At 52.7% G+C, this 27,611-nt stretch overlaps 4 protein-coding genes across 4 annotated transcripts; 3 read left to right on the forward strand and 1 right to left on the reverse strand.

The window, feature by feature from the left end:
* LOC34620935 lies at positions 1 to 4,012 on the reverse strand. The gene is made up of 4 exons (XM_026335152.1): positions 3,942 to 4,012; positions 3,479 to 3,777; positions 104 to 126; positions 1 to 15 (listed from the first exon to the last, which is right to left on the reverse strand). The coding sequence occupies exons 1-4, from the start codon at positions 4,010 to 4,012 to the stop codon at positions 1 to 3; spliced, it is 408 nt and encodes a 135-aa protein (XP_026190937.1).
* Positions 4,013 to 8,822: 4,810 nt separating this feature from the next.
* LOC34620936 (putative GTPase-activating protein AN11010) lies at positions 8,823 to 10,647 on the forward strand. The gene is made up of 4 exons (XM_026335153.1): positions 8,823 to 9,086; positions 9,327 to 9,874; positions 10,070 to 10,154; positions 10,462 to 10,647. The coding sequence occupies exons 1-4, from the start codon at positions 8,823 to 8,825 to the stop codon at positions 10,645 to 10,647; spliced, it is 1,083 nt and encodes a 360-aa protein (XP_026190938.1).
* Positions 10,648 to 11,521: 874 nt separating this feature from the next.
* Positions 11,522 to 21,473, forward strand: LOC34620937. Its single transcript, XM_026335154.1, has 13 exons — positions 11,522 to 11,571; positions 12,969 to 13,062; positions 13,184 to 14,431; positions 14,501 to 15,376; positions 15,665 to 16,296; positions 16,695 to 16,788; positions 17,164 to 17,271; positions 17,461 to 17,577; positions 17,717 to 17,791; positions 18,047 to 18,859; positions 19,223 to 19,370; positions 19,591 to 20,568; positions 20,713 to 21,473. The coding sequence occupies exons 1-13, from the start codon at positions 11,522 to 11,524 to the stop codon at positions 21,471 to 21,473; spliced, it is 5,994 nt and encodes a 1,997-aa protein (XP_026190939.1).
* Positions 21,474 to 23,279: 1,806 nt separating this feature from the next.
* LOC34620938 lies at positions 23,280 to 27,389 on the forward strand. Its single transcript, XM_026335155.1, has 8 exons — positions 23,280 to 23,471; positions 23,745 to 23,896; positions 24,192 to 24,312; positions 25,043 to 25,193; positions 25,557 to 25,952; positions 26,056 to 26,139; positions 26,472 to 26,560; positions 26,979 to 27,389. The coding sequence occupies exons 1-8, from the start codon at positions 23,280 to 23,282 to the stop codon at positions 27,387 to 27,389; spliced, it is 1,596 nt and encodes a 531-aa protein (XP_026190940.1).
* The last annotated feature ends 222 nt before the right edge of the window (positions 27,390 to 27,611 follow it).

Consider the following 27,611-nt stretch of genomic DNA (forward strand, 5'->3'; position numbering starts at 1 on the left):
TCAGGTCGAGAAACCCTCCCAAGACAAACTCTAGGGCACCCTAATGCTGCAGGCACCCGCATGAGTGAGTGAGAGAGAGAGAGAGAGGCCTCCCCACAGCAGCGGCAGCAGCCGCTGCTGCAGCCGCTCCCTCGGGGCTGCAGCCGCTGCTCCCCACCCCACGGCTGCACAGGCCGGCGATGAATATACACCTGTGGCGATTAGGAGCCGTAGGCGGGAAATCGAGCCACAAAAGCCTGGGGAGGGATCTTTGGAAAGTGCGAAGTCTGCTGCCTGGTGCTGCGTGAAGATGAGGTGAGCTGCTGGTCTCTGCTGGTCTCGGAGGAGCACCAGAGCACTTCGTGGGGTTCCCATTTTCGGGTTTAGCACCTCGCGTTTAAGGTCTTGCATGCATACATTGGTGCAGATGATCATACTTGTAGCAGTTTTCTTGAAGGAGGCGGGAGGAGCTGGCTCCCACGCGCTCGTAAGGGCTCCCCTGCGAGGAGCCACGAGCGTGAGGGCCGAACGACGGCTGGGGACTAGTATTCTCTTCGACGTTAAAAACGGACGAAGGAGACTCCGGAATATACCAAAATGCGACGCAGTCCGGGAGATGGGATACACAATCATAGCAGCCGAGAGTGTCGGCGTTTTTTTTCGATAAGAGAGGGAACTCTGGGACCTTGCGAGGGTGCGGAGGGAGTCTCTCTCTACTGCGCTGCATCGTACACGTCTAACTTATTGAAATCTCCATGCGCAGTGCAGCTTAGAAAGGACTTCATCGAACAACAGGGGTTCCCGCCTCTTGTTGGAAGCCTCTTGGGGGCATGCGTTCCATGGCTTCCAGCGAAGGGATTCCAGCGCCGCCATTGTATGCCTTAATGCTTGTGCGTTGTCTTGCAGCAAGCTGAGTCAGGAGGCCCTCAATGCGGCGGTTGTCTCCATCCTGCAGGGGGCGCAGGAGAAGAAGAGGAACTTCGTGGAGACTATCGAACTGCAAATCAGTGCGTGATGGTTTGGCGCTGGCCCTCCTTTTGTCTGGTGCCTTCGACTTGTGTTGCTTCGTGCTCTCTGCTGCTTTGGATTCGCTAGTTCTTTTGGGATACGCTGCTCGTCTATTGGTTTATTCGACTGTCGCTTTCTTCTACAGCAGAGACCCCTAGGCTTGAGTGTTTTCCCGCACACATCGGCTCGCTGGACGAATTGCAAGATCCTTGAACCCTCTGACGATGGTTTTCTGCTTCAGGTCTGAAGGATTACGACACACAACGCGACAAGCGTTTCTCAGGGTCTGTCCGCCTTCCCCACGTGCCTCGCCCAAAAGTGAAGGTGCGTACCGCTCGCCGGCGGCTTTGCCTCTTTTGCATTCCCCATTGGACTCGTGTATCTTGCTGTATCAACGGGTTTGCATTTCTTCGCCTCTTAGAGCTCCTGTTTCATGGCGTTTCTACACCCGTGCCACAGCTTTTACGACCCTCAGATGCACTTCTCTCCGTGTGTGTGGCGCTCTTCAGATTTGCGTGTTTGGCGATGCGGTGCATATTGAGGAGGCCAAGGCCCTTGGCCTCGACTGCATGGATATCGAGGACATGAAGAAGATAAACAGGAATAAGAAAATCGTCAAGAAGCTGACAAGAAAGTGCGTGCAAACAACTCACCCATCTTGAGTCTCTGCTACCTTGTATCGGTCTCGCTCCCTTGAGGGCTGCACTGCTCTACCCGTCTGTGGTCACAGTGTTGTGCCTTTGAGTTTATTGTAAGAGGCGTTCTGTTCCATAGACTTCGTGGCTAATGGCTCCTAGCGCCAGCAGTTTTCTTTAATTTTCGTCATGTGTCGCTCCGTGTTCTCGCAACGGATGGGGTGGAATTCCTCCAGAGCCGTCGCTGGCTTCATCACCTGAACGACAGGCAGCGTGCCAGGAGTGCGTTTTTTCGGGGTCCGCAAAAGGTTGCGATTCTTCCCTCCCTTGCGTTTTGTGCTTCCCCCACAGGTATGACGCTTTCCTGGCATCTCAGTCGCTCGTTCCGCAAATCACGAGGTTTCTCGGTCCGGGACTGAGCAAGGCTGGCAAGTTCCCCGCTCAGATTACCCATCAGGACAAGATCGAAGAGAAGATTCTTGAGGTTCGCTCCTCGATCAAGTTTCAGCTGAAGAAGGTCCTCTGCCTGGGCGTCGCTGTTGCCAATGTTGAGATGACTGAAGCACAGGTAGGCAGGACGCGTATGGAGACGTTTGTGGGAAGCCTTATGTCTCGAAGCTCCTGGCTTGCTCTCCTTTCCGACGTGCCTGATTGTGTGTGATAAGATATATTCTTCGCGCGCCGGAGTTCATTCACTTCTTCATCCGTTCTATGTGCAAGTTCTTGTGAACGCGTTGTTTGCTTGTGCGCCGTTCCCTTCCCCCCCACCCCAGCTGCAGTTGCCTAAATCTCTTCTCGCTGTGGCGTGTTGAATCATGGAGGTTCGTTGTAGTTGAGTTGTTCGGTGGCAGGTGCGGTACAACCTGACAATCGCCATCAACTTCTTGGTGTCTTTGCTGAAGAAGAACTGGAACAACGTGAAGCGCCTTCACATCAAGAGCACAATGGGGAAATGCCACACAATTTACGGCTGAGACCGCTTCGCTGTACCAGCGCAATACAGCATCATTGCGCAGCTCGCTCCGTACCCTCACATTCTTCACTCCTCAAAAATGTGCATGCAGTGCCAGCCCCGGAGATGTGGCTTGCCGCCGTTTCTTCGAAAGGGCCGCGAGGTCCTTTGGCGGGTCCGAATGCGGTTGCGTTTGCCCCTGCGAGGGTGGGGTGGAGGAGGTGTTTGGACTGATGGAGGGAGGAGGAGCGTCGTGCCGTCTAACTTAGTGTTCGGATTATCGGCTTATTGAGCGGTGCAGACAGGGCCTCATAGCCAGGCAGCCGATAGTCAAAGAAATGTTAGGGACGGCACTAGCGACTATTTTCAGTGAAACATTGTAGTCCCCAGTTATGATAGAGGTCCTTTATTTTCTATCGCAAGCAGGAGACTGTGTGCGTTTTGCTAAGGGGAGGGAAATGCCGAAATGGGCATTGGACCGCGTGCTGGAGCAGTAACGCTTAGAATCCAGATACTATAAAGCTGCTGTCCTGTCAGTTCACCTCTGCTTAACTGCATTCAACCGGAGAGTCTCTATTAGCGGATAGCTGCCCTTTGTCACTTTCCCGCTGCGGGTAGCGTGCCCGTTAAGTGTTGAAACATCCTGCCCCCACCAATTTGGCCGTACGCGTGGGCTGGACCGCCTACCGGCCGCACTTGCTTTACCTCTTTGTAGAAGAAAGAGACGATAGAGTGCTATCTATCCGGGGGGCGAGGCAAGGCGCGCAAACAAGAAACGCGCATGTAGCATGACCACACCCCGCCGTGGCTGCGGACGGCCAAAAGGCCGACTACAACCGTAACGCGTCACTGTTAGGGAGTCAGACGGGCAAAGCTGTGTGGCTATGTTGCTGTTTGCTATGGCCAGCCTCTGCTGTCTGACTGCTTTTCCGCGCTTCTGCTTCTCCATTGGCCCTTAGCGCCTTTAAAAGCATCTCCAACTGGTGGGCTTTCAGGTGCAGAGGCTCCTGCCACTGAATTTTGCTGACCTGCTCTTTCTGCTGTCGCAATAGCATTCTTCCTTGGAGTCTTCTCCGCAAGACTTCCCGGCGACCCCCCTGACCGCGCGTCACTCGTCGCGTGTGTCGGTACCGCAGACGTAGCTCTCTCTGCACTCCACTCTCTGCCCACAAGCGGGCGAACTGACGAGTTGCAGCCGCGTTCCTGAAGAGAGAAGCAAACGAGGGCGTGAAATCAAGCAGTTTTACACACAATTGCCACTCGAGGAGGCTTGAATGCTGTGATGCGCTTTTGCGGAGGCAAGGAAGGGCAAACAGCATGTGAGGAAACGCGGAGGGAGAGCCGCATGAGCGGCAGCATTGACGAACATCTTTTCGATTTGTTGATCGCTTGTTGCCGCATCCGGGTTAAGCAAGACAGAGAATCCGTTGTGTTGCATCCTCCCCAACCTCCCGCATGCGGTGCGGCCATCCGTTAGTTTCGCAACGCTAAGGTCGACGTTCATCGAAGCCCCCCCCCTCCCAGGACAATATGTGCGGCACCCCTCATGATCTGCTGGGGTGATGAGAGGAGGAAAGAAGCGCTGCTGGCAAGGGAAGCGAGAAACGAAAGAAGCGACGACGCGTACCCCGCCGACAGATTTCCGGCCCACTGTGTGGTGAAGCACCCCGCCTTTATGCTCCCATCGCGAGGTGCCGTGACACCCTAATAGTGAGGTTTCAGACGCCCAGCATACCGATGCAAAAAGAAGAAGCAGCAATAAGAACACAGATGGGATACGCGTCAGATAGGGCACGGAGCCAAGGCAACGCCACCGCGTTGGAAGGATCCTCCACATGTCGCCCCTCCATAGATGACTTCAACAGTTCTTATTGGGCTTAGTACGCAGAGAAGGCACAGATCATCCGGATTCCGCCATTTTTAAGATCGACGACTCCACCAAGGCCACTTACTCCTTACCTGCTGGGCCCTGAGGCAAGAAAACCGAGATGAAGACGCTTTTCATGCGGAAGTAAGAATTCAGAGGGGAAAACCAAGTGATTAACAAATGTCCATGCATACACAATGGGTCACGTAGCCCGCCCATATGCCGGTTAATTCATCTCAGGGCCACCGGGGACCGAGTAATCAGGGAGGAAGGGAACCTTTGACACATGGCTCCAGTTTTACGACCCCAAAATGATTTTTGTTGTATATATGCTTATAAGCCTTGCGGTGGACGGTGTTGGAAAAGAAAATGTTCGAGCGGAAGCCGATTTCAGCTCGATCGGTCACAGCATATGTCCATGCAGACACTGGTTGGTTGCTACCAGGGATATCCTAAAGCGCCATTACTCTGCTTCTCGATGTTCGGACTGCGTTCTCCCCGCGTTTTTGTGTCAAGACATGTGCTCACTAATTTTGACTATCAGGTGGCGTCAGTCGACTGGAAAACGAACAAGCAGTTCGCCTCACGTACGTGGGACTCTACGTCTCCTCAATGTCTTTCTCATCGGACCTTCGTCCTTACAGTCAAAAGCATTAGTACTCTGAAATATAATGGCTATCATGTACACTTCTGCTAAGCTTGTTTCTGCAGTATCTCTTCAGAAGAATTTAACCTGTACTTCCAAAGACGATACTTCCAGCAATGCCAGCTACACGGCAGACTTCAGAGGCAACTTGTCAGCAAGGGTCTGGCTCCCATCGACGGTCGGCTAGAAGACTAATGACCTATTGAGTCGTTGCATATTTACTCATGGACACGCACAAGTTATCAAACCATGAGCCCTTCATTAAGGGTCTCCAAAAGGGGACACCTAAGTCCACACACACTACAAACGTAAATCAAACGAGTGATTGCTACTGCGAGGACGCTCCATTCTTCACCTACCATTGCCCTTAAGGGATCCCACTTCAGTGAAGAGGAAGAACTAGGGTGCACGTGGCTGCACCCTGTTGGCACTCAGAGCATTCACAGCTAGTTGAATTTGGCATCGAGCGCGTCCGAACAACAACGTGTGTTGGGCTAACTCTCCTCTGCAATTAGAAAGTCTAGACTGACTGCAAGTCTACAATTCAATTCTTTACCAATCCTCAATTGGACACAACTAGTGTAGTAGAAAGTAATATCAATGTGAATCATGAGCCACTACATGCACTCAAAGCGCCTCCTGGAAAATGCCGGGTATTGAGGCCTTACTCAATCTTCTTGGATCTCCAGGCCGAACGTAAATGACACGCGATGTCACAACTTTTGTGTTCTGCTGAAATTTGGATCTCTGCCTCCCGCCCACTGCTCGCTGGTGCTCCCAGTTCTTTCATTCAACGAACTCAAGAACAATTAATTCATAGTGGAAGCCCATCCCACACTTCGGAAGCAGAGTGCGACGAGAGCTCAGCACGCCAAAATCATAACTCTTAAGAACACTTCGCTAAATTGGACAGCTACGAATTCTATGGTTTTGCTAGCCATCGTAGAAGCAGGCAACAAATCTGATGCCGTCATTCGTGGCTGGAGCAGACGGGAGTCTGGTATTTTTAGGGCATAAAAGACTCGGTGGGAGCATATATGATCAGATAGTGCCCCCAGTCCCACTTAATCTTGGAAGGGAAAAGAGGAAGACGTTCGGTTAGGGGTATATCTGGGGCTCTGACTCCATGGATGAGATAGGGAGGCCAATCAATAAGGGTTCACATCTTGGCAGCTACTGATCCCTTGCCTCCTGCCATATTTCCCGATCCGGATTGTGTTGCCTGAGGAAACCCCGCCTTTGGCCCCTTAGCACCGACAGGAACCTTAGGTTTCATTGTCTTGTCAAACTTGTTCGGGTCTGGCGGACGGACTGCAGAGGAGGCACAAGGAGAGCAGCTGCACGCTGTTGTGGACCACCGTCCGTCGGTGTGTTTCCATTGCTACTGCCTCAAGATCGTGCGAGAGAAGAGCGATGAATACAAGGAGGCAGCCGACGACGTTGAAAAATAAACAAGGCTGCTAGGAGCACTTATGCAGCCTTAAAGTGCCAGAGAGAAACCGAAGCACCCATAAGAGCAGAGAAGCATGAATGACACGATGAACATTGAACTGAATGGACAGCACAGAGTATAGAGTAGGCAGCTATGCAGAAACCCCGTAAAATGCCGATGATATTTGAGAGCCCATTCCAGCGTCCTTCACACAGGCACCGGAAACGAGAAACGGCTGCGGCCAAAAGGCCAACAGGAGATTAGACTACATAGGGGCAACACGTGCAACACAGGAGGAAGGTGGCTTTTGTTGTCTCACGGCATCCCATTTGAGACAAGATAACGAAAATCAGGAAGACAAGGATCGTCAAGGCCCACTGCAACGAGCGCAACACATACACAACAGAATTTAGTAAGCATGTGCGGCATCCAAAACAAGGCTCAGGCCATAAGAGATCCTATTACGAGGAAACACAAGAACGTTCTGAGCCACGAAGCCTGAAAAAAACCTTTTTTAGGAACTGCCGATGAAGTTCTACAATAGGAGGCGCACACTCCGTTGCATGGGAACCCCTGCTCGGTATACGTTGGGCTCTGGGATTTCGGGGTAAATGAAGAAAGGAAATCTAAGGCCTTCATTTCTTTTGGAATGAATCTCGATACCTGGCAAGCTCTACAAGCAAAATGGTTAGAGACTCATCCTAACAACTTCGAAGAAGGAGACTCAGGGATTAGGGCGGCCTGAATAGGGGATGCAACGGACTTGGAGCCATTCAGGTCTGATGTATTTTGCGATAAAGAACCAGGCATCCATTTCCGGCAGGGGCCTGGACATACTTAACGAGGAGGCAGATACAGCCTGCAAGTACGGGGGGACAAAAGTCACAAGGAACGAGACGGGTTACGGCCAGCAAAACCAGGAATAACAAGGGGATTATGCGCCCCGGCAGCAGCACCAGAGAAAAGCACAGCAGCAGAGCACGCCAGTGTTGTATCGTCCATTTTAGTAGTCACGTGCTTAAGCTGAAGGAGCAGATTTTTAGCACTGCAAGAACTCTCTTTGGAGAGTGACCCAGCAATGCATAGTGCCGCTACGTCGAAAAGGGCGGGATGTGCGTCCGTACTTCAGGACAAAAGCGAAACCATGCACAGCAAAGCAAGGCCATGCAGATCGAGGCACGACCCCCCATTGCTGCTAAGACCCCTTGGCCCCAGCGAGGAAAAACATTCCATCTGATGCAGCGTAAACGGGCAGCAGTTGAGATAACAGCGTAGGTAGAACTGCTGCTTTTGCTCCTCGAGCCCCTCCACTTGTTCTTGTCGCAGATCCTGCTCATTTTGTCCATGGTGTTGGCGTAATTTGAAGAGTCGCTCACTGTTTCCCTCTGTATGCTCATTTTCCCGAAAAGAGCGTATGGACTATTTCGTGGCCACCGACCTCAATATGCGTTTACCCGGGTGCAATATGTCTCTAGCAGACCATGCTTCCATAATATCGCTCCAGGAGAAGTTGAGTGCCTTGAAGTCCGGTACAGGATCAGACAGCGACACGGCCTTGCGGCAGAGGCTTGACTCGGGTGAGGTCTCACCAAGGGGAGCGTTCGGTCTAGACAGCGGCACAGCCAGCGCAAAAATAAACAGAAATGAGAGAGTGCGAGGGTGTTGTCATGTTGCCCAAAGAAACTTGGACCCTTTCGACCCGAAATTCAAAGAAAGATTGCGCGATGCTGCACAAACGGCTAGATGGCTGGTCGGAAGCTCCAGGAAAAACAATCGCCCCGCGAGCTCAAGTATTCAAGCTAAATACAGATGGATCATAAAAACAACCAAATCTTAGCGTTTTTCGCACTTGCCTCAGATAGTTCGTAGGTAGACAACAGGTGAGTTCTTCAAAGGGGGCCCCCGCCTCACTCATTAGTCATGCCGCAGCTGCTGCATGCGGCGAGGGGCCCTCGATTATGTCTTTGTGGCTGCCTTTGCTTTTATTTTCCCAATATATTTTTAGGTTTAGCGCGGGCAGAATTGGCTATTCGGTGCCTTCAGCGTCTGTACCTTTCTCTTTGACGCTTAGCGTACGACCAAAGTATTGCCACAGTTGTCTTCACACTGTGGACCGACCCGCCATTCCGCACTGTGTCATGCACGCTCTAGAAAAAGGCTTTCTAATTATCTTTATTACACTCTCCCTGCTTCAGTTCATGGCTCTGTAGCTTCGGTTCACGACCTCGGTACCTCATCGGCCTGTTGTTCTACCCATTGCGCTCTCCCATCTCTTGGTATAAACCCTACCTAGTGTGAAGACGATGATCGGCAGCGACGCATTCTGGGAAAACGAGCGGGAGGCCCCCTTGCTTAACCGTAACGATAACTTTTTCAGACCGGAAACTGCTGATGAGCTGCTGCAGCGCGCGCAGCAGCTGCTGCAGCTGCTCGATCAGAGGACAGCAACCAAAATAGAATCACAAACCTTAAGTCCCAACTGTGAAGACGAAGCCGCGAAACGCATTTTCGCGCTTGATGCTGAGCGCACGTTCAAGTCGCCTGAATGTAGAGGGAAGCTTGTCGAGGTAAATTTCATACTCGAAGAAGCATTGCCAGAACCCTACACCCTAAATCCAAGAGACGGAAGCCAACTATCTTGCACTAAGGGAGATGTATGGGCATTGGACTCCCTGTCTTTCCAAATTTTGGAGCCAGTGCTGTACAGTGCCTCGCTGCAGCTGCTGTTTCTGCTGCTTTGAGAGCACGCTTTTGGGGTCGCCAAGTCTCCATTTTTCCCACGATTATCTGTGGTTTGCTTGGTGTAGGTCCTTTCTTCCCTGTGGCCAGAGCTAGGGGATTACCATCAGGGCTTAGGATTCGTGGTTTCGTTCTTGTTGTTGGTACTGCCTCCCACCGACGTGCTGCGGGTCTGCATTGGCTTGCATCGGGAATATATGCCAGGCTATTTCAAGGCCGCTCCAGTAGCCTACGTTCGTGACGCTCGGGTGTTTCAGAAAATGCTAAACAAAAGGGAGCCTGAAGTGGGGGCTCATCTAGAGGACTTGGCGTGTGCGGAGGCGTATGCCAGCAAATGGTTCGTCGGCCTCAATGTACACGTATTGACGTTTGAGGCCTTATTTGTGTTCCTTGAGGGGCTTTTAGAAACGGGAGACAGGTATCTTTTCCAGTTCGCTTTTGCACTTATTGCAAACTGCAAAGAGGAGCTCCTGAACGCGAAGAATGCTGCCGACGTACTCGAAATCCTGAGGCTGGATGTAGCCAGGTATACAAACAAGCACAAGGCAACTGGGGAGGACGCGGACGGCTCGTTTTTCATGAAAATTGTTAAGGACGCAAAGGGGATCGTCGTGGAGTGAGTTAGTCACCCAGAGTCTTCTAGAATTCCCTTTTTCCCCGATGCGATAGTTTCCGCTGGCACCATACACGAGCCGCTCTGCAGGCGTACAGCGCTGCTTCGGCCCTGTCTACAGTGTTTCCAGCTTACTGTAGCACTTGCCCATGCAAAGATTTTGTGAAGCCGGTCCTTGGATCTTCCGTTTCCCCTCAGGACGGAAGAACTAGAGAAGCTCCGTGAAGAGGCAATGGAGGATTTGCGCATGGAACAAGAGAGACGAAAGCAGAGAGACAAAGAGGTCTGTCTGTGAATTCGGAAGCGGAATATATAGCCACACTTAGTGCCTCACGTCCGCATGTTCTGGCCTTTAGAATGATGCATTGATAGTACACGGAAGGCTCCAGGGCTCCCCCCAGGAGGCCCTAAGGAAGGTCATAGTTGACGCCTCATTAAAAATTGGCAAGCGTTTAGGGCAGTATTTCGAAGTAGCGTAGAGGGGCTCCCCCTGGGGCAGCTAGCCTGTTCTCTCTCTCCCTATCTCGGTAGTGCATACTTTTGTGCTCCCCCTGTGACGCATGTCTGACTTCTGTCGACTGTCCGTGCAGCTGGGTCTGGACTCGGATGATTCCATCATTTTCTCTGATGAATACGAAGAAGAAGAAGAAGAAGAAGAAGAAGACGAAGAGGAAGACAGTTCGGATGTTGAGACGGGCGTACAGGAAGCACCTAAGGGGGAGACCAAAGCCGTTGCTGTAGGAGATGTAGTTGAGAAGCGCGAATGCGCAGAGTAGCAAAAATCAGAATTACTAAGGGGCACTCGTTTTCATCATCTGCTTTACTTGAAGAGTTGGCAGCTGACAGGGAGGCCGTTTAACTAAGGCTTTGCCGGCAGGCGTGCGTCTCGTGCCCCCTGTACTAGGAAGCTTCGAGGAGGGGGTGTAGTGAGAGGGTAGTCGGGGGCGCAGGCGTGGCGAAGGTCATTGAGCGATTGACTACGGTGCTGGCTTCTTGATGTAAGAAATGGTGCGCCGCGGATTGCGTCGGGAGGCTGCTATTTCCTTTTATAGATTGCATATGCGCGGAATACATAGGAAGTAATAGGGTAACGACCAATTCTCCAAGACATAGGGCTGTCTTCAGCGTTCAGCTGTCATATCAGATGCCCCAGGATCAGAGAAATACATAAAGAGGCTTAACTCCTTCTCTACTCATCTGGGGGGTGGGTGTAGGCAGGCAAAGGAGAATCCACTGTCAGGTACGGCCTTGTATACTTTGAGGCTCTGACGTTGCTACCGGCCATCCGAGGGTCATACGCACTTAGCAGTCAATTGAATAAAGTATCGGCTTTGTAGGTATGCAATCAAGACCCCTTGAGTACTGGTCGGCACACGCAAAAAACACTGACACTGCTCAAGTTCGTACTCTTCGGATTTACAAGTGCTGAGCAAGGCGGTTGCTCCATAGTTATCCTGGTTTTCGGGTGCAGGTGTATTCTGCTTGTAAGAATCTCCTGTATGTTAGAGTCTTAAGCGTTGGACCCATCCATTTTTTTCTTCTGAATAATGTAATTTCAAGGAGCCCTACGGTTAACAATGGACCTGCAGCATGACTACAAGTTCATTTGCTTGGCGTCCGTCTCTACACATGCATATACTGCTGTCTAACATGCCTGGTGTCGCTGATCCGGAGGCAGCACTAGCCAGTCCTAACTCGGGGTAGCGCACTGGGTAATGATTTTGATCGAATGAGACCCTCAATAAGGAGACCCCGAGTCATTTGCAGCCTGACAAATTTTCGGAGAAGCTCGGCAACTATTCTTTTCTAAGGGCCGCCCCTTCTCCCTGTCCTAATTTTAATGCTTCACCTAAGGTCTTCTAAGGGAGACACTGAGCACTAGACTCAATAGAAACTTCACGCAGTTTATTAGAAATTATTTGAAGAAAGCTCTTTCTTTACTGTTAACGCTCCCTCACAGTTCATGACATTAAAGGAGAGGGCCAGCCAGGGTACCCCTAGGTTTGCCATCCAAGCACGCCGAGCATGCACAGCAAGTTGCACAAGGTCCCCCACCTCCGCCCCCCACACCATTTGCGTCTGTGTGTGTCGAATCAGCAACACTGTGCAAGATAATAAGTATCTGAACAGACGAACATTTTAATAAGCTCTTTGACTGCTGTAGTATTGAGTGTTTCAGTGGAGCCTATCCCACTACCACGGGCATTTCTTGCTGTTGTGTGCTCCTCTAGACAATTTCAGGATGGCCAAGGAGCAGTAAAAGCGACACCGAGCCTGGAATTTTGCCTGAATGCGCAGTGAAGATGTTTAGCTCTTGGGTAGAAAACGGTGGGCTAATTTTTAGCAAATGTGGGAATGAGTGCGTTGCGATATCTGCGTCACGGGCTTCTTGGCCACCAGGCGTGACCGGGTGATAGGCGAGGAAGTATTGAGCGAATTAGTACAACACCAGCTGCAGACGATAAGAAATGCCTTTACACAGGCTAGTGCTTTCTTTCTGATCCCGGTGATTTGGGACTGATCTGTGTCGGCAACGTCATCCGTTGTTTGCTTCGTTGCTTCAGGCTTGTTCCCGTTGAAGCGAGGCTTGCTCTCGAGTGAGCCAACGCTTAATAAGATCTGAATTTTAATTACTATGCTAATAGATAAACACAGATTGAAGGAGAAGGGGACACTGATGCCTAGGGCAGCGTGGCCAAACAGACTGCTGCCGAAATTCGGGGTGTCTCTATCTGCGGCTTGATGCTCTCATTGAAAATGGGGGGGAAACGAGCTGTTTTATTGCTTTCAGTTCACTCCATACCAATTTTGAGGTATTGGAACGAAGTTCGAATTAGCTATTGCCACTCGTTTGTTACAAATCCCCGGGTTAGCGAGACACCAGACATATGCGAGGCCCTGAGGACGAAGCGGCGCCTGTGCATTTGTCATTTTCACTGCTGCAATCTCGGCACCACATTGCCCTTTGCATGAAGTTTGCGTTATTTGGTTTTATTGCCTTTGTTTCTGGATATTCTTTCTGAACACTTGCTTTATTTGTGGCGTTCCGCCCGTGCGGTTCGCAGTACGGCCTCCCGCAAGGCGCAACACACCGTAGGTGGCAGTCGCGGCAGGCAACTGTACAGGCCTTGCGTTCCTTCCTTACTGGCTCATTTGAAAATTGGTTTTCAACAGGAGCTACGGTTATTAGGGTCAAAAGGCATTCCTAGCAGCTGTACTGACACTGGTCGGTCGCAAGGGCATCAGTCCACTGGGCTGCCTCGGCCGCCGTATAGGAGCACTCCGGGTGTTGGACTTGGGGTCTGATTCCAGGTTTTTAGTTTAGTCGTCGGAAATGCATTGACCGGATTGAGCGGACAGATATTGCCGCAACTCTCCATCGCATCTGGTGCCAGTCGCCCGCAAACGGCTTCCCAGTTTGCGAGGCAAGCCGGTGCCCTGTGTACAAACGCTTGGGATGCGAGGCCTCCTGTTCGTGTAATTTGGCCTCTCACAAGCTTTTCAGCACCTCCTTTGTGCCCGATGCCGGTGTCCGCCTCGGCAGGGGCCTCTGCCCCTCTGTACAGCCCCCTATCCCGTTCCCGTGGGTGTCTGAAGGCTCTCGGCAGCGTCGCCACACCCCATGCGACTCCCCCTTCCCCTGTTGTTCCTGAACCTCCCGTCATTGGAAAGTGCGAGCTGCTCGCATGGGTGAATCAGGTGCTCGCAGACACCGGCGAGAGCGTTGAGTTTTCGAGTTTGCGATTCGGCGATGTGCTGTTGCGCCTGTTCTCTCTCATCTGGCCAGCCGTGCTGCTGCGAGTTGAACAAGAGGCAAAGCTGCATCCCAAAACGGCGGCAGATGTGTCCACCAACTGGGAACTAATTGAGTGGGCCTTGCAGTGCGTGGGAGTGCCTTCCCACTTTGTGAACCGGCAGCTCATCGCGGAGGAGGATTTCGGGGCATGTTACGAAGCCCTCGTGTTTCTCTACTTTCTCTTTTCTCTAGCCACGCATCATGAGTGCGAGTTCGTGCTCGCGCATCCAGTTGCAAACGCGCTGACGGAGTTCATGTCCTCAGAGGCCCCCCTGGCGTGTCTCGTCGCAGGGGGAGCCGTTCACGTGCCCAAGCCCATCAAGGAAAAAATCCTTACCCCTAAGAACACACCCAGGCTGACAGAGCGGCAGGAGGAGCTTTTGAAGGGCACCAGCGAGATCCAACTCGGCGCAGTCGCTGCCACTGCTGAGGGGGCGGCTTTCGGAGTATCAGGCACAACTCCCCCCTCTCCCCTTCCTGCGGATCCCCCAGAGCAGCCTCACCTGCAGCTGCAAAGGCCTCTCGAACGGCAAGACAGCGCTTTGCAGGCGTCTCCTTCTCCCTGCGTAATGCCTCCAGCCCGCGCAGCAGGCAGAGCCTTCACCCTCACGCCTCCCCCTGCTGCCGGAGTTTCGCAGTCTCCCCCGCGAGTCGTTGGCGGGGCCTTTGCGAGTGATGGCACCTTCTGCAGCGGCAGCGCAGGGGAGACCTCCACTCGGCCTTTAACTGCTGAAAGAAGGGATGTGCGCGTGCAGACGGAAGCCGTGTTTCCTCTAGATATCCAGCAGCAGCATCCGCCGCTGCCGATGGCGTCCCTGCATGCGCTTGTGGAGTGGTCCGGCGAAGGACAGAAGCTCAAGGGCGAGCAGCTGCTCGAAATGCTGCAGTATCAGTGCGAGCTGCTGCAGCAGCAGCTGCAGCAGGCCGTCGAAGAGGCAGACACGGCGAGGCGGCAGCATGCACAGGCGCTCCAGGACGGCAAGGAAGCCGCAGATCTGCGGCTTAACCGCGAGCGAGAGACGTATCGATCGCAACTCCTAGACCTGCAAACAAAGCACGCCGCAGCTCTTCAAGCCATGCGGTACCAGCACGACATGAAAATCAGGCAAATCGAAGACGACGTCACGATCGATATAGAAGTGCTCACCTCACGATCCAGCCTGACGGGCCCAAGGCCATCCACGCGCGCGAAGGAAGAGCTGCAGAAGAAGCAGCGGCAGGAGGCGGCAAGCGGCTACCCAGTAAGCACCTCCTCCGAGGCGCAGCCACACTCGCAACAGAGCGCCTCAGCATCCGCAAGCCAAGAGGCAGCCATGGCAAAAGTGCAGAAGCTGGAGGAGTTGATGACTGAGCGCCTTCGAGCACGCGACTTAGCAGCCAACGAAACAAAGATGCTGCTGCAAGACACGCTGCAACAAGTCGCCGATTACAAGCAGGAGAGCGATGCGCGGTGGAATCAGTGGCGGCGCTGCGAAGCAATCAGACAGAGCATCCTCCAATTCGCGACTCACGCGGAAGGCCTTCCCCCGATGCCTAAGCGCCTTGGACAGGCCGGCACCCCCCCGCAAGGAGACGCTTTGGCGCCTTCTCGCCACGTCATCAACATGCAAGTGCAGCAAATCGTCGAACAAAGCGGAATTTCAGTGCCTCAAGTCTCCCCGCTGGAGCAGAAGCTGCTTACTGCCCTGGCCGAGTTGCTGTACATGCAGGTAGCAACCCGTTTCGCTCAAAGGCCACCCCTCCCCTCCCCCAGCCTGTAGAAAGACACGCGACTGGTGCTGCAGCTGGCTGCAGCACCAGTCGTGCACCTCGCACAGGATAGGATCCCTAAGTGTAGCTCTAATAAGAGAAACTGAAAGCGAATACATGGAAGCCCTGCCTTTTATCGTGGACGGCTGGCTGTCGCGTGCAGATGCAGCGTCCAGCGCTCGATGCGCAGCACGCTGCATCTGCCTTTCAAATAGGTCTGCTTTTGCGAATAATGCCTTTCTGTGCAGCACGCTCAGCAGTCCCGCCATCGGCAGCGGGAGCTGGAGCTGACGAGGCTCCTGCATCAGTGCCAGCAAGGAAGGAAGGGGACCTCAGGGGCCTGTGCGGGGAAGGCGACGCTCGCGGAAATGGGGAAGGAAGTTCTTCTCGAGGAGCAGGTGCGCAGACTGGAGTCGCAGAACCAGCGGCTTCTCCGGACGTCCGAATACTTGAGGTTGAAGGTTGAGCACGTAGGCAAGTGGAGGGCAGAAGACGCGCTTTCCACTCAGCAGCAGCAGCCGCAGCAGCAGCAAGACGGCAAGCCTGAGGGCGGCAGTAGTGGGAAGCCTTCCACAGCGAGCGAGACGGAAGGCGCGGAAGTCTTGCAGCTGACCAGAGGAAGCAGCGAGGCGGGTGTCGCGTCAGGCATGCTGATGTTGCGCGAAGACGATGCCACCATTGAAAGAGACGCAGAACTGCTGCACGTCTTGAAAGGCCTGCACCGCCATCATCACGACAGTCGCTTCACAGATGCGGCAGAGGCAGAGCTGCAAACTGGCAGCCTCCGAAACGTTGAGGAGGCGGCGGATATCTGCATCTCCTATCAAACCAAGAAGCGCCTCGTGCAGCTCTTTTGGATGTTCCTCGGTGACTTTTACAGGTGATAGGCCGCCGTGTCTCGGCTAATGAGGGGCTGCCTTCTTCCTACCCTGAGCAGCCGAAGCACTTGCTGCGGCTTTTTTCGCGAAGCGGACTGCACTCCCCAGCAATTTTTCCACACAGTCACCACGCCTGCAAGGCGGAGAGCCCCTTTATGCAGGCGCTCTCGTGTGCCACCGGTTCAGAGGGTAGAACTTGGGGGAAAACAGGCACGACTCGGGTGCTCTCATGCTGCAAAGTGTTTGAGTCCGCATGCGAACGCGGACGTGAGGGCCTCACACCGTCGGTGCATGCAAAGAAACAAGAAAAATGAGGCCCTTTTTTGTCCTGCTCGCTCGCTTACCATAAAGCAATTTTCACTCGAACGATGTGCTTCCCCGTGTCGTCTCACTTATGCAGGTTTCGAGCAAGACTGGAGGAGGGAGACCGTCAAGTGCGCCTGATGCAGCACCTAGTCCACGAAGGGACGCAAGCGAAGTTGGCTCTTGAGCAGGTAGGGGCAGGGGGCTTTGGTGAATACGGCCAGAGGAGTGGAGGTATCTAAGGGTCGCTTTGCTCACCACATAGTTCCCCTTCAATTCATAGACCCCCAAATATATATATATATATATATGTATCCATGTATCTATGTATATCATTCTCTCCTTTTCCATCTGGCAAGGGCTATTTGAGCACTTCTCACGCATAAGGCAAAGCGTGCTGCTTTTCCCGAGTATTAAGGAAGCAAGCCTCATGGAAAGACGCAGTGCTCTTCGGGGGCATCTCTGTGTGTAGAGGGATCTCCTACACAGTTGTCTGCTGAGGGCCCCCAAAAGCTGCCTTGCAATAGGTGCTTGCGTAGAGGTGATTGTGGTGTCTTGGTTTGTAGGAGGCGGCAAGGATCATGACAGAGAAGGTGTCTTGTTACGAGCAGAAACTGCAAAAGGAGCGAACTCACTACCAGCGCACCCTTGGAAGAACCCTCGTCAAGCTCCTTGTTAGTTGCCGCTCCCAGCTGCTGCTATCTGCCCCTCTTTGTGCAGATGGGTGCGGCAAAGGCTTGGCCAGCACGGCTGTACCACACGCTAGAGGTCGCGTATTACAGCTAGCTCCTTTGCTAGCCGCACCATTTCTATAGAGAGAGGGGAACTTTTAGTGTCTTTAGACGTCACCTGCGTCTGTGCAGGCTGCTCAAGAGCATCTAGACATACTAACACAATCGAAGAAAAAGCTGGAAGAAGATCACGAGGCCCTCCTTCAAGTGCTGCACCAGGCGGACCACAAGCGCTTTAATGTGATGCTCGTAAGCAAGCCCCCTTCTCCAGGGTGCTGCCTCCTCTATCACTGCTCTGAGAATCTCAATGTCTGCCCGCTATCCCTTGCCTTCGCTTCCCTCCAGCGCTTGCAGTTAGACTCTCTACAGCTTCGGCGTGTCTGCTCAGAACAAGCTGCATTCCGTGGAGATGACGAACCGTATCTTGCAGAAGAGGGAGCACTTCTGGAATCAACTAGCGAAGGTCAGCACCCTCTGCCCCTCGGGCAGTGCTCCATCCTCTCACACCACGGGAGGACTCAGAAGATGTCTCTACTGTCCAGTGATTTGCCGCCTTTTTTTGTGACGGTGCTGCCGCATAGAAGCACCGACAGGCTTCCATCCCCCTTCGTCACGCCGCTGCTCAAAGCTGCGTCGCTAGAAATGCTCTTTTCTGAGAGGCTTCGATATCTCAAATGCGGCACGCACGCTGCGCCCTCTATTTTCTGCATGTTTGCAGGCTCTCTCCTCGCAGCTTCGAAGCCCCTCAGAAAGTTCACAACGCGCCATTCAAGACCTTTGGTCTCAGCTCATGGGATCGAAGGTTCTTTTGAACAGCGACTCGCTGCAGCTCAGTGCAGACAGTACGGCCCCGCAGCAGGTGCAGGAGGACCTTGTGAAGCTTTCAAAAGAGACAGGTAACAGCATCGCTGTCACCCGACGCGCTGGTCGGCGTCCTTCCACAGGGGGCAACAACAACCCGACAGCGCTCAGAGACAGACAGCTCGGACGATCCAGCTCTCGAGCCAACGCAAAAAATTTCACTCAGAGCAGCAGCAGCAGCACCTCTGCTGTGCCAACCGACAGCGTTACAAGCTCCGCAACGGCCAAACGTGATGCTCGACGCGCTCGCGAGACACCCGCAGCAGGGGCACCCGAGAATGGGGAACCCCAGACTGCAGAGGATCTCGACTGCGCGGATTCCTTTGCACAATGCCTGCGGGAGATTTGCTGTCAGCAGGGGGCTGACGAGCAGCTGTCCGAAGCGCTTTCGTCGGCAAAGGGCAGCTGGAAGACGGCTTTTGAATGGATCCAGCAGACAAGCGACATGGAGGAGGAGGAGGAGGAAGAAGAAGAACCAGAAGGCGACCTTTCCTCTGGCGCAGGAGCGCGTCCTAGCACCTTGAGGCTGTTGAAAGCTCACTTGTTGAAGGCCAATGAGGCAGGATCAGAGGGGGATGGCATGCCAAAGGACTGGCTTGCGCTCCTTAAAGCCATGATCCAAGAAGCCATGGCGCTTTTCAGGAAACACAGAGCTCTTCGAGATAAAGAAGTAAGCTGATCGATGTGGGGAGAAAACGAATTTATAATGCGCGGCTGTCTCCCGGAGGTGTACAGACACCTGAATTCCGCTGCCGGCACACGACATGGCGTGCGTGCTCTCAGGTAGATGAGCTGAAAAAGGAGAGGGAGATCCACATGGAACAAAGCAAGAAGGTAGGGTCTGATGACTGTGGTCCTCTTCTTTTGCCTTACCGCTTTGTAAGAATGCGGATGGAGGTCAGCACGCACCGGTATATCTGCCGGCTAGCCGCAGCATCCTGAGGGGCGCCTCCCCTTAGGACATATACCATGCGTCGCACAAAACACGAAGGTGTCTCTCTCGAGACTCCTTCTGCTTTACCCAGCATCGAAGATATCTGCTATAGCGCCGCATCTGCACGCTTGCGTTTCAGTGCACCGCCCGCCTTCCTGTTTGTTTGCCTCAGTTAATGTTACAACTCAGCGACCAGGAGACGCTGTGCGCCTCCCTCCGGGAGCAGAAAACATTCTTCCAGAAACAGGTTAGACTCACGCATTGGCCCTCGGGTGCCTCTTTGATTTAATGTGCAGTTTTTCGGATTCCCTGTAAAGCAGAACAGGGGGCGCAAAGCGCTCCATGTCAGGGTACTTTTCATTTCATGACGAGCCTGACTGCAGCTGCTCTCCATCCGTGTGTACTGGCTTTGCGTCTTTTGCTTTTCTGCTATGCGTTGCGTCCTTAGCATCAGCTGGTCCTGGCAGCGCTAGAGCGCTTGCAGCGTGACAAGGCTCAGCTGGAGCAGCAGGAGAAGGCTGCTCAAGACGCCCTGCGCGCGGAGACAGCCATGCTGCGCGCGGGCCAGAAGGAGACGCACCAAGTGCTGAAAACAGTTGCTACTCATGCCACTGACATTCCCTTCATTGTTTCTCTTTGCAAAAACTTTTTGGCGCAAGCGGCAGTAGCAAGTCTGCAGGAGGGAGCAGCGCATCCTGCTTTCACGGAGACATCTCGCGAGGAAATAGCCCCTGAATCCGATACCTCCAACGCAGAAGGCACTGCAAACGTAACTTGCGCGGCGCGACAACATCTGGAGGAAGGTCACCTGGAGAGGGGCGACTATGAAATGACCGCTCTGGTATTGCCTCTTGCTCCACGCCCTCCGAGCCCACGCACTCCACCTCCAGTATCCGTTGCAGCGCAGGCCCCCCTGCAGCCGCTAAAGCAGCACGAAGTAGACGACAGCGAAGCAGGAGACATTTGGAAAACGCCAGCACTCTTGCGGAAAGATAGTTGGAGAAACGGCTTCCAAGTAGACACGCGAGCCTCAACAAATGACGCGGCGGAATGTGAAGTGCCGCCTAGCAGCCGGTGCGGTAACGGGGTTCGCCAGGGCCCCCTAGGCAGTCTTCCCAGTCGGAGCGTCAAGGGGAATGCAGCTAGTTCGGATCGGTCCGAAAGAAGCTTGGCTGGAGAAAAAGAGACAGCACGCGTGTTCGCCTCTTTCTCAGAATCCAGAGGCAGCGGATGTAGCAACAACAGCAATGCGCGTAGAGCTGCCAAGCCCCCCGAGGACGACTCAGATGACATGTGTGGGTTGGAAGACATACACCGCATTCCCAGCACCACGCTTCCGACCCCGCGGTCGCCCCCCAAAGCCTCTCTGGCACCCCTCCTTTCCCCTTCGCGGCTCGTTCAGGCGTTGCGCATGCAAGCGCAAGTGCCGAAGTCCACAGGAGAAGGCAGCCAGGAAGCAGAGCGGCTCACGGGCAGCAGCTGCGCTGCTTTCATGAGCGCTGAAGAGTCTTCGCTCGTGCCCTCAGAGGCTTCCGCGATACAGCAGCCCTCCGCGTGTGCAGGGCTTCATAGCCAGGCTGCGCTTGCAGTGTCTACGACGAACACCATAGCCTGTCAGCCTCCCTCTGCCAAATCCACGAGTTCGCCTGAAGCTGATGACCGCGGGCGGGCGCAGCGGCAGCTCACGGATGCACGAGAATCGGAGGCGGAGTCTCTGAAGACGCAGGACGGGTTTTTTAACTTAGACTCAAAGCAAGACGGCCGGAGGACAAGGCATAGCAGAGCTGCAGCAGAGCAGGCCTGGGAAGCCTTTGTCGGGGAATATGGTCTTCCTCGGAGAAACAAGGTGCACTCACCCACCTCAGCTACGCACTCCCGTCGCCTGCACAGCTGGCGGTCTGCGTACACCCCAAGTAGCAAGGGTGGCGAGTCCTCGCTTTTAGAGCGCAGTTCGGCGGTGCATCAGATACAGGGAAGGCAGCGGGGAATCGAGTGTGAACGGATGACTCTGGGTGGCAGGGAGGCTATGGAGGACGGGGAAGAGGAAGAACACGATGGCCACTTTGGGGTGCTAACGCGGGAGTCGACAGACTGCAGTGTACTGCAGGATGTACTGAACATCGAGCGAGGCCTGCTCGACGAAGAGATCGACGGGGGTGGGCCCCTCTTTAAGGAAAGCGCACAAAAAGGACTGCCGTTTGGAAACGAAAAAAGGGCTGCATTGTTGTCGGATGACCCCGCCCAGCTAGGGGTGTCCACATCTGCTTTCCTTAGAAGGCTTGGAAGCCAGCTGGAAACCCGCATGCAGGCACGGGTCTCATGCAACAGAAAGACAAGTCATTTAAATTGACTACCGGGAAACGAGAACACACGCATTTGAGGAAGGGATGCACGACTCGGAGTTGCGCTGTTTGTGTCTCATAGAGAGAGCGATGCTCCTTGTTGGCAAACGAATGAGATTTCAGAATGGATTTTAAGAGAAAGGCCGCGTTCATTTCACTGTTTCGTAAAATACCTGTGTAGATGGGGCTTGTGTGGGTAGAAATAAGCATTCCTTTTTCTATTGTAAATATGTGTCGCCATTATAAAGTCTAGAGCGCCTCAGAACTAAGTAACGGGTCTGTACATCTTATTTGTTGGACTTCAAGCAATGGAACACAAACGGACTGCGGGAGGTCAACATCAACCGAAGAGTTGGCTCGTTGGCTGCACAGGATGCTGCCGCTCCATACTCGGCCATTACGCTCGGCTTGGCAGCAAATACTTGATGTGCTGATCCTTATATGCTCTCCATAGGGAGGCACTAAACTTCAGACTAGGTACATGCTCAATAGAAAACTACTGCTACCCCTACCAGCGAACTCCAGAGTTCCCGACGTGAGGAGAGAGCGACAGATAGGGTGAACCTAGCTGCAAGCCCTAAGCATCCCAAGCATTCATAGCAAGTTGAACATGCAGTTAGCGTACACGCTTGCGCCATTGCGTTTTGTGTCGAGCTAGCCGTGCTTTTCAATGTATGAGATATGCAGGCAGAAAACATTGGATAAATTCTTTATCAACTATGAGTTAAATATTACTAGTGTAGCGGGAATATTCTTCAATTTGGCTTGGCCCGCCCACTATATCTACGGGCATCTGCCCCCGAACTGCAGGTAGTATTATTCTTTCATCGGTTCCATCGTTCGGAGCATGGCCAGGCCTAATCTTGGAAGCTCCCTTGTGAGAACAAAGAAAAGGTGAGACCCTGCATTTGCTTCAGTCTGTGTCGCAGCACTTAGGCGAGAGAACTTCGGAGTTAACCCGGTGGATAACAGACTGCGATTATTCTGCGAAGAAATATTTGAGTCCCTATTCCCTGGTTTCGGGCTCCCATGAAGCAAGGCGATCACACATCCGAGTGCTAGAATCAAAATGTCGAATTAACGGGTGATGAATCCAAGTAAATCTGCTTTGGGCATGCAGCCAGATGCAAGTTTTGCAAGGGTAGCAGGACCAGTCGGTAGGAGGCTGAGTTGTAACCAGTGGTCACCTGAAGCGGTCTACCGCACATCGTTAACTTGTGCAGATTCCCTTTGGGAGTTTCAACTTAATTGCCTCTAATTTTGAGTGTCTACTCTCCAAAGATATCCTACAACCGACGACTATTTGCATCCTGCTCTCCCTGCCATTGCCGCAGCATGCAGCACCGGTAGGAAGTGGCACCTCCACTTGCGATGGAGAAACGCATCACCCTGCTGTAGCAGCGGTCCACTATTTTAGCTGATTATTCTTTGTGAAACAGTGAATGAAAGGAGGGCTGGCATTTCAATTCACTGACGCCAAAGGCGTAGACGAAGGGGCAGCCTTCGCATCTGGTCGTGACGGTAGCAACACAGTGTATGAGGATAATACTAAAGGATGGTATGCGTGACGGCAGCAGCAGGGGTAGAAAAACCAGCAGCATCAATGAAAGATAGCAACGGTTGCGGCTGTGCCCCGCAGGTGGTTTAAATTCGCAACTCTTCCCACTCTCACACTGAACTTCTGGACACCAAATCAGAAGCCTTGTTTTGTGTTCTTCACCGCTACCTTACTTCTATCACTATTCTTAAGGCATAAAGTGGGCCGGGCGCAGTGATCTAAGCAGCCTCGCGCGTCTTTACCGTTCTATCTCAAGATGCCGACTGGCTTATTCCGTCCAATGGGTCCCGATGCGGACGATGCGGAAGTAGACGATAGCTATGAAAAGGAAATCAACGAGCTTTTACCCTCAATAATTGACTCGCGCAGGCATATGCACTACATCCAGCTTAGCCAAGAAGGATTGGTCGCCACTTTTGTGGGAAAAGGTGATTACACCGATGTTGGGGTGAGGCATAACACGTGTTCGTCTGGTGCCTTTTCTTTATTTTTTCGTTCTCTGTCACAGGCTCTTGCTTCTCCTTTATTCCTTCCCCTGTATGTATACGCATATTTGCATCTTGCTATATCGGCCTGCAGCAGCCGCATCCTTCCAGGTGCCTTTGCCCATCCTGACGAGCTGGTCGTTTGAACCTGAATTCCTGCCTTTTAGTTGCTACGAACGATCTTCAGCACCTTCCCCGCCAGTTTTCATATGACTGACAGTGCGATTGTGCTGCAGGCAGTCCAGTCGGATCATGCCTTCCCTAGAACTTGCCCCATCGCGTATTATGAGATCCGCATTCTGAAAGCTGCAGCCGTCCGACCCCAGATTTGCGTTGGCCTTGCACCGGCCTCTACACTTCTCAATAGGACTCCAGGTCTTGAGCCGAGGTTCGTCTGGTCTTCCCGGTTTATGAGGTTTTTGCGACCAAGCCGACGGTCGAGGGGGAGGATTTGGAGGGAGGGGCCCTTGCTCATTGCCAGCAAGCAAACCAATAAGAAACCCTTCCATTCTTGCATTTTTCTGGATTCGCCGCTGTGTGCTGCATCTTGCGCGGACTCCTCCCCCATGCCCGTGCCCTGCCTCCTAAAGTCTTCTTCTGCGTTTCCCGCAAAAGTTCCTTCTAGGAAACGCTTTTTGTCATCCTACCTCCATTTAAAGCCGTGCGCCCTGTGATTCCCACAGATCGGTCGGTTACCGTGCAGAAGACGGGAGGTGTCACTACCGTAAAGGCCGCACAGGGCCAAGTTCCTCCGACTCTGTCAACTGGGAGCCCTTTGGCCCCGCCTATGGGCAGGGAGATATCGTGGGCTGCGGCATTCTGAATTCTTCGAGAGGTATCTTCTTCACAAAAAATGGAGCCTTTGTTGGCCACGCTTGCAAAGTTTCTGCCCTGTGTGACGTTTTCCCAACCATCAGCATGAAGAATACAGGGGATGCAATCCGTGTAAACTTCACCGGCCCATTCCTCTTCAATCTCAGGCTCCTCTTCCATGTAGGTCGTCCTGTGCGAACTGCTTTCCGCTTGTACTGTCGGAGGGCGTTGGCTGAAGGAATCCATATATAAATACATATCTTCTTTCCTCCACAGTTGGCCTTTTAAAAGCATGACTTGGGCTGGGGATGCAGGTCAGAAAGGACATAGCTCAAGGATCTTGAGGACCTGCGACTTTTTCTCTTAGTTGCGTCCTTGCTTTCTGCCATCTCTGACTGCTGGTGCTGTAGAGAGTTCAACTTGGCACAGGGGATCGAGCATCAGGGCACACTAGTTCACCTTTGCATTGGATTGCTGCTGCAGTCGAGCTTCTCTTCCATTTACTCGCTTATTTTAGCTTTTTCTGCTTGCTAGCGACACTGAACTTAAGGAGATCTCTTTTGATGCTGCCAATCGGCCCTTTACTGCTAAATGCAGCACTGCGTCTGTGCCTGCCTGCCCAGTCCCTTTGTTATTGCCCTACCTCCACCACCGTTCCCGACGTTTCTCGCCCACCTGTTTCCATCCCTGCGCTGTATGTTTGCTCTCGCCGCTATCGCAGCGTCAACTGCTAGAGGAGCGTCAGCTTATCAGGCAAGAGCATCTGCTGCCTTCTGTCCTGCAATCGCTTGTTCGCTCCTATTTGCTCCACAGCGGCTTTTTGAAAACCCTTCGCGCATTCGACAGGGCCACTTCTGAACAGCAAGGCAAGGGTATATATATATATATATCTACGCAGCTAAAGCCACACACTTTTAAACGCTAAGCCCAGCCAAATCTACAGCTCTAACTCGCGCGCGGCTCTCTGTCCCATGAGCGCACATAGCCAGCTGCAAGACGCTCACGCAGATCGGTAACAGTCGGAAAGCCCCCTGGCTGCAACGAGGGCAAGGGGCTACTGGGGCCTACCGTCCGTGCTGCTTTATTAGCTTTTGCAAAGCGCTTCCCTGCAACACCCTGCGGATCCGAGGAGGAGGAAGAATAACATCATACCCATACTTCCCAACTCCCTTCCCTTCTCTAGTTTTCGTTTTTCATAGCTACTTCAAAGAGGTTTTTTTGTTCCCTTTTCGCAGTTCGTAGCCTGCTCTCCTTCTTTGTCGGCTCACTCACAGGCGAAGGAGATATTTGCACGGAGGGAGCGCCACAGGATACTGTAAAAGCGATGAGGGAAACTCCGCAAGCGACGGGGGCTCCAGATGAGGAAATGTACAGCCTGGCCAAGAGTATTAATGCAAGAAGCACCACCAACACCCACAGCAACGCTAACAGCGACAAAAGTCAGAGTCCTGAGAGTGCGACTGCAGATTACCTTTCTCAAGAAGTAAGGCTTTGGAAATATCTCTCCTCCGACGGAAGGAGGCGCGAAGGAAGACAGGCACAGCAGATGGAGAGGGCGATACGGGCGCTTGCTGAGATATCTATTCTGTCCATTACTTATTGGCTAGAAAAAAACGGGGGGAAAAAGCACAGCAGACACCGCTGCTTGCTTCTTATGGGCTGCTCTTGCCTTATCAGTCTGGTTGGCTGCCTGCGTGCAACCTTTTTAGGAAGGAGGCGAAGCGTTCCCCAGAGGCAAAGAAGATCAAGAGGCCGTACTAGACATGTGGCCTGCAGCCGTGTCTAGGAGACTGAGCCGCTCCCTCGTGAGGCGAGCCGGTAAGCTACGAGTATTTTCCCACATTTGTCTCGGGTGCAGATACGTCGAGCAAAACACCTAATGGAGGGACACGACCTGAACGCGAGCGGTCCCATGATGCAGTGGATAGTGCCTAGGAGCGCTTATGCAGTTTATTTTAAGCGATGGGAAACAAATCGAAACACAAGGCGTATATACACGTGTGCGTGCTAGGTGGAGCGGCATAAATGGCAACACATAGCTCTTTTCTTTTTTTCCCAGTTTTCTGTTGTCAGCTTCGTTTGGCCATCTATAGACCTGTTTGGCTCCTCACATATTCGCTTTCACTTTGTTTGCTTTATCGTTTCTTTAGATGTTGTGGCGTTGATCATGGAGGGTCGCATCTCCGAGGCGGTATTGTTCCTTGCAGAACATTTTCCTCTCGTTCTCGAACCCACAACTGTAAGTCTTCTATCCTAAAGCCCTACAGCATATTGCACTTCTGCACATCAAGCCGCACCCTAAATCTAGTCCCAGTCCTGCTGCCCAATTTTCAGCCTTCAGCAGCAAGTACAAGGACAGCAAAAATGGTAGGCGTAAGAACGGCTTTTATGACAACGAGGCATCTTGAACTAGAAAACATCTAAACAAACACTGCAGAAAGGCAGCAGCAAAGTGCGCGAGTCGAAAGGGCCTCTGCTATGTGCTTGTTTCAAATAGCCGAGTGCGCAGTTGGGGCCCATTTTAATGAGCCTTTGTTTTCACTAATCTACTTTCGTATTGCCACTTGTTTGTTTCCCTTTTATTTTGTGCGTGGGACATCTTTTCCCTCATGCTTTGTATCGTGTGCCTCCTATGCCATCTAATTCACCTAATACAGTGGGCAGATGAGAATGAGACTATCGACTCGCCGTGTGCTTGTAAAGCCCTTTTGATTTTTAATACTTTTGCTGCCTCGAAGCGGATGCTTCATGGCTACTCATTCGCTCTTGATTTTCCATGCGTTCAGGATGACGCCTCTTGTTTAGCTCGCGCCCTCCTATACACGCAGGAAGTAGTTGAATGCATTCGCCCTCCAAACGGAGATTTTACGGCTGCCATTCGCTGCATGCAAAGTAGAATAGCGCCTCTCACTTCACAGGTTCCTCCTTTTATTCAAAAGGCCATCAAAGTAAGGCTTTACTCGTGGGCTACGAAGGACAGCTCCCATCACTTGCTAGATAGAAACCAGGGAGAAAGTGAAACATTCACCAGTTCTGCAGATTTTGGTCACATAGCAAAGAAACGTTGAGCCTCACCACTTCTGGTGGTTTTGACTGGCTCCGCTCTGGATACCCGAGAACGAGGGAAAGGAAAAGGTTGTGTAGAAAAGCAGTGGTGTAGAATCATTTTTTCTCTTGTGCAAGCGTCGGGCTTCAGAACTGCAGTGCTTGTGCTTATTGATGAAATGCCCACAGGAATGTTTAGGTATAATGGCATACGAGAATCCGAACAGCGGCCCTCTTTGCCACGT

The sequence above is a fragment of the Cyclospora cayetanensis genome, unplaced genomic scaffold (assembly GCF_002999335.1).
Source record: "Cyclospora cayetanensis isolate NF1_C8 unplaced genomic scaffold, CcayRef3 CcayRef3_contig_6, whole genome shotgun sequence".
In the NCBI taxonomy this organism is placed as follows: Eukaryota; Apicomplexa; class Conoidasida; order Eucoccidiorida; family Eimeriidae; genus Cyclospora; species Cyclospora cayetanensis.

Bases quoted from the DNA above. Each gene is read 5' to 3' on its own strand.
- LOC34620935 (XM_026335152.1), bottom strand. From the start codon at position 4,012: ATGCAACACAACGGATTCTCTGTCTTGCTTAACCCGGATGCGGCAACA. The intron at 3,778-3,941 runs GTTCGTCAATGC...TTCTCTCTTCAG, and splicing joins GATCAACAAATCGAAAAGAT to GAACGCGGCTGCAACTCGTC. The intron at 127-3,478 runs GCCATAGCAAAC...GCCCCGAGGGAG, and splicing joins CAGTCAGACAGCAGAGGCTG to CGGCTGCAGCAGCGGCTGCT.
- LOC34620936 (XM_026335153.1), top strand. From the start codon at position 8,823: ATGATCGGCAGCGACGCATTCTGGGAAAACGAGCGGGAGGCCCCCTTG. The intron at 9,087-9,326 runs GTAAATTTCATA...TGCTTGGTGTAG, and splicing joins GTAGAGGGAAGCTTGTCGAG to GTCCTTTCTTCCCTGTGGCC. The intron at 9,875-10,069 runs GTGAGTTAGTCA...GTTTCCCCTCAG, and splicing joins GCAAAGGGGATCGTCGTGGA to GACGGAAGAACTAGAGAAGC.
- LOC34620937 (XM_026335154.1), top strand. From the start codon at position 11,522: ATGCCTGGTGTCGCTGATCCGGAGGCAGCACTAGCCAGTCCTAACTCG. The intron at 16,297-16,694 runs GTGATAGGCCGC...TCACTTATGCAG, and splicing joins TTCCTCGGTGACTTTTACAG to GTTTCGAGCAAGACTGGAGG. The intron at 20,569-20,712 runs GCAGCCAGGAAG...CTGCGCTTGCAG, and splicing joins GCCGAAGTCCACAGGAGAAG to TGTCTACGACGAACACCATA.
- LOC34620938 (XM_026335155.1), top strand. From the start codon at position 23,280: ATGCCGACTGGCTTATTCCGTCCAATGGGTCCCGATGCGGACGATGCG. The intron at 24,313-25,042 runs GTGGGCTGCGGC...CCGCTATCGCAG, and splicing joins CCTATGGGCAGGGAGATATC to CGTCAACTGCTAGAGGAGCG. The intron at 26,140-26,471 runs GTAAGCTACGAG...TCGTTTCTTTAG, and splicing joins CTCCCTCGTGAGGCGAGCCG to ATGTTGTGGCGTTGATCATG.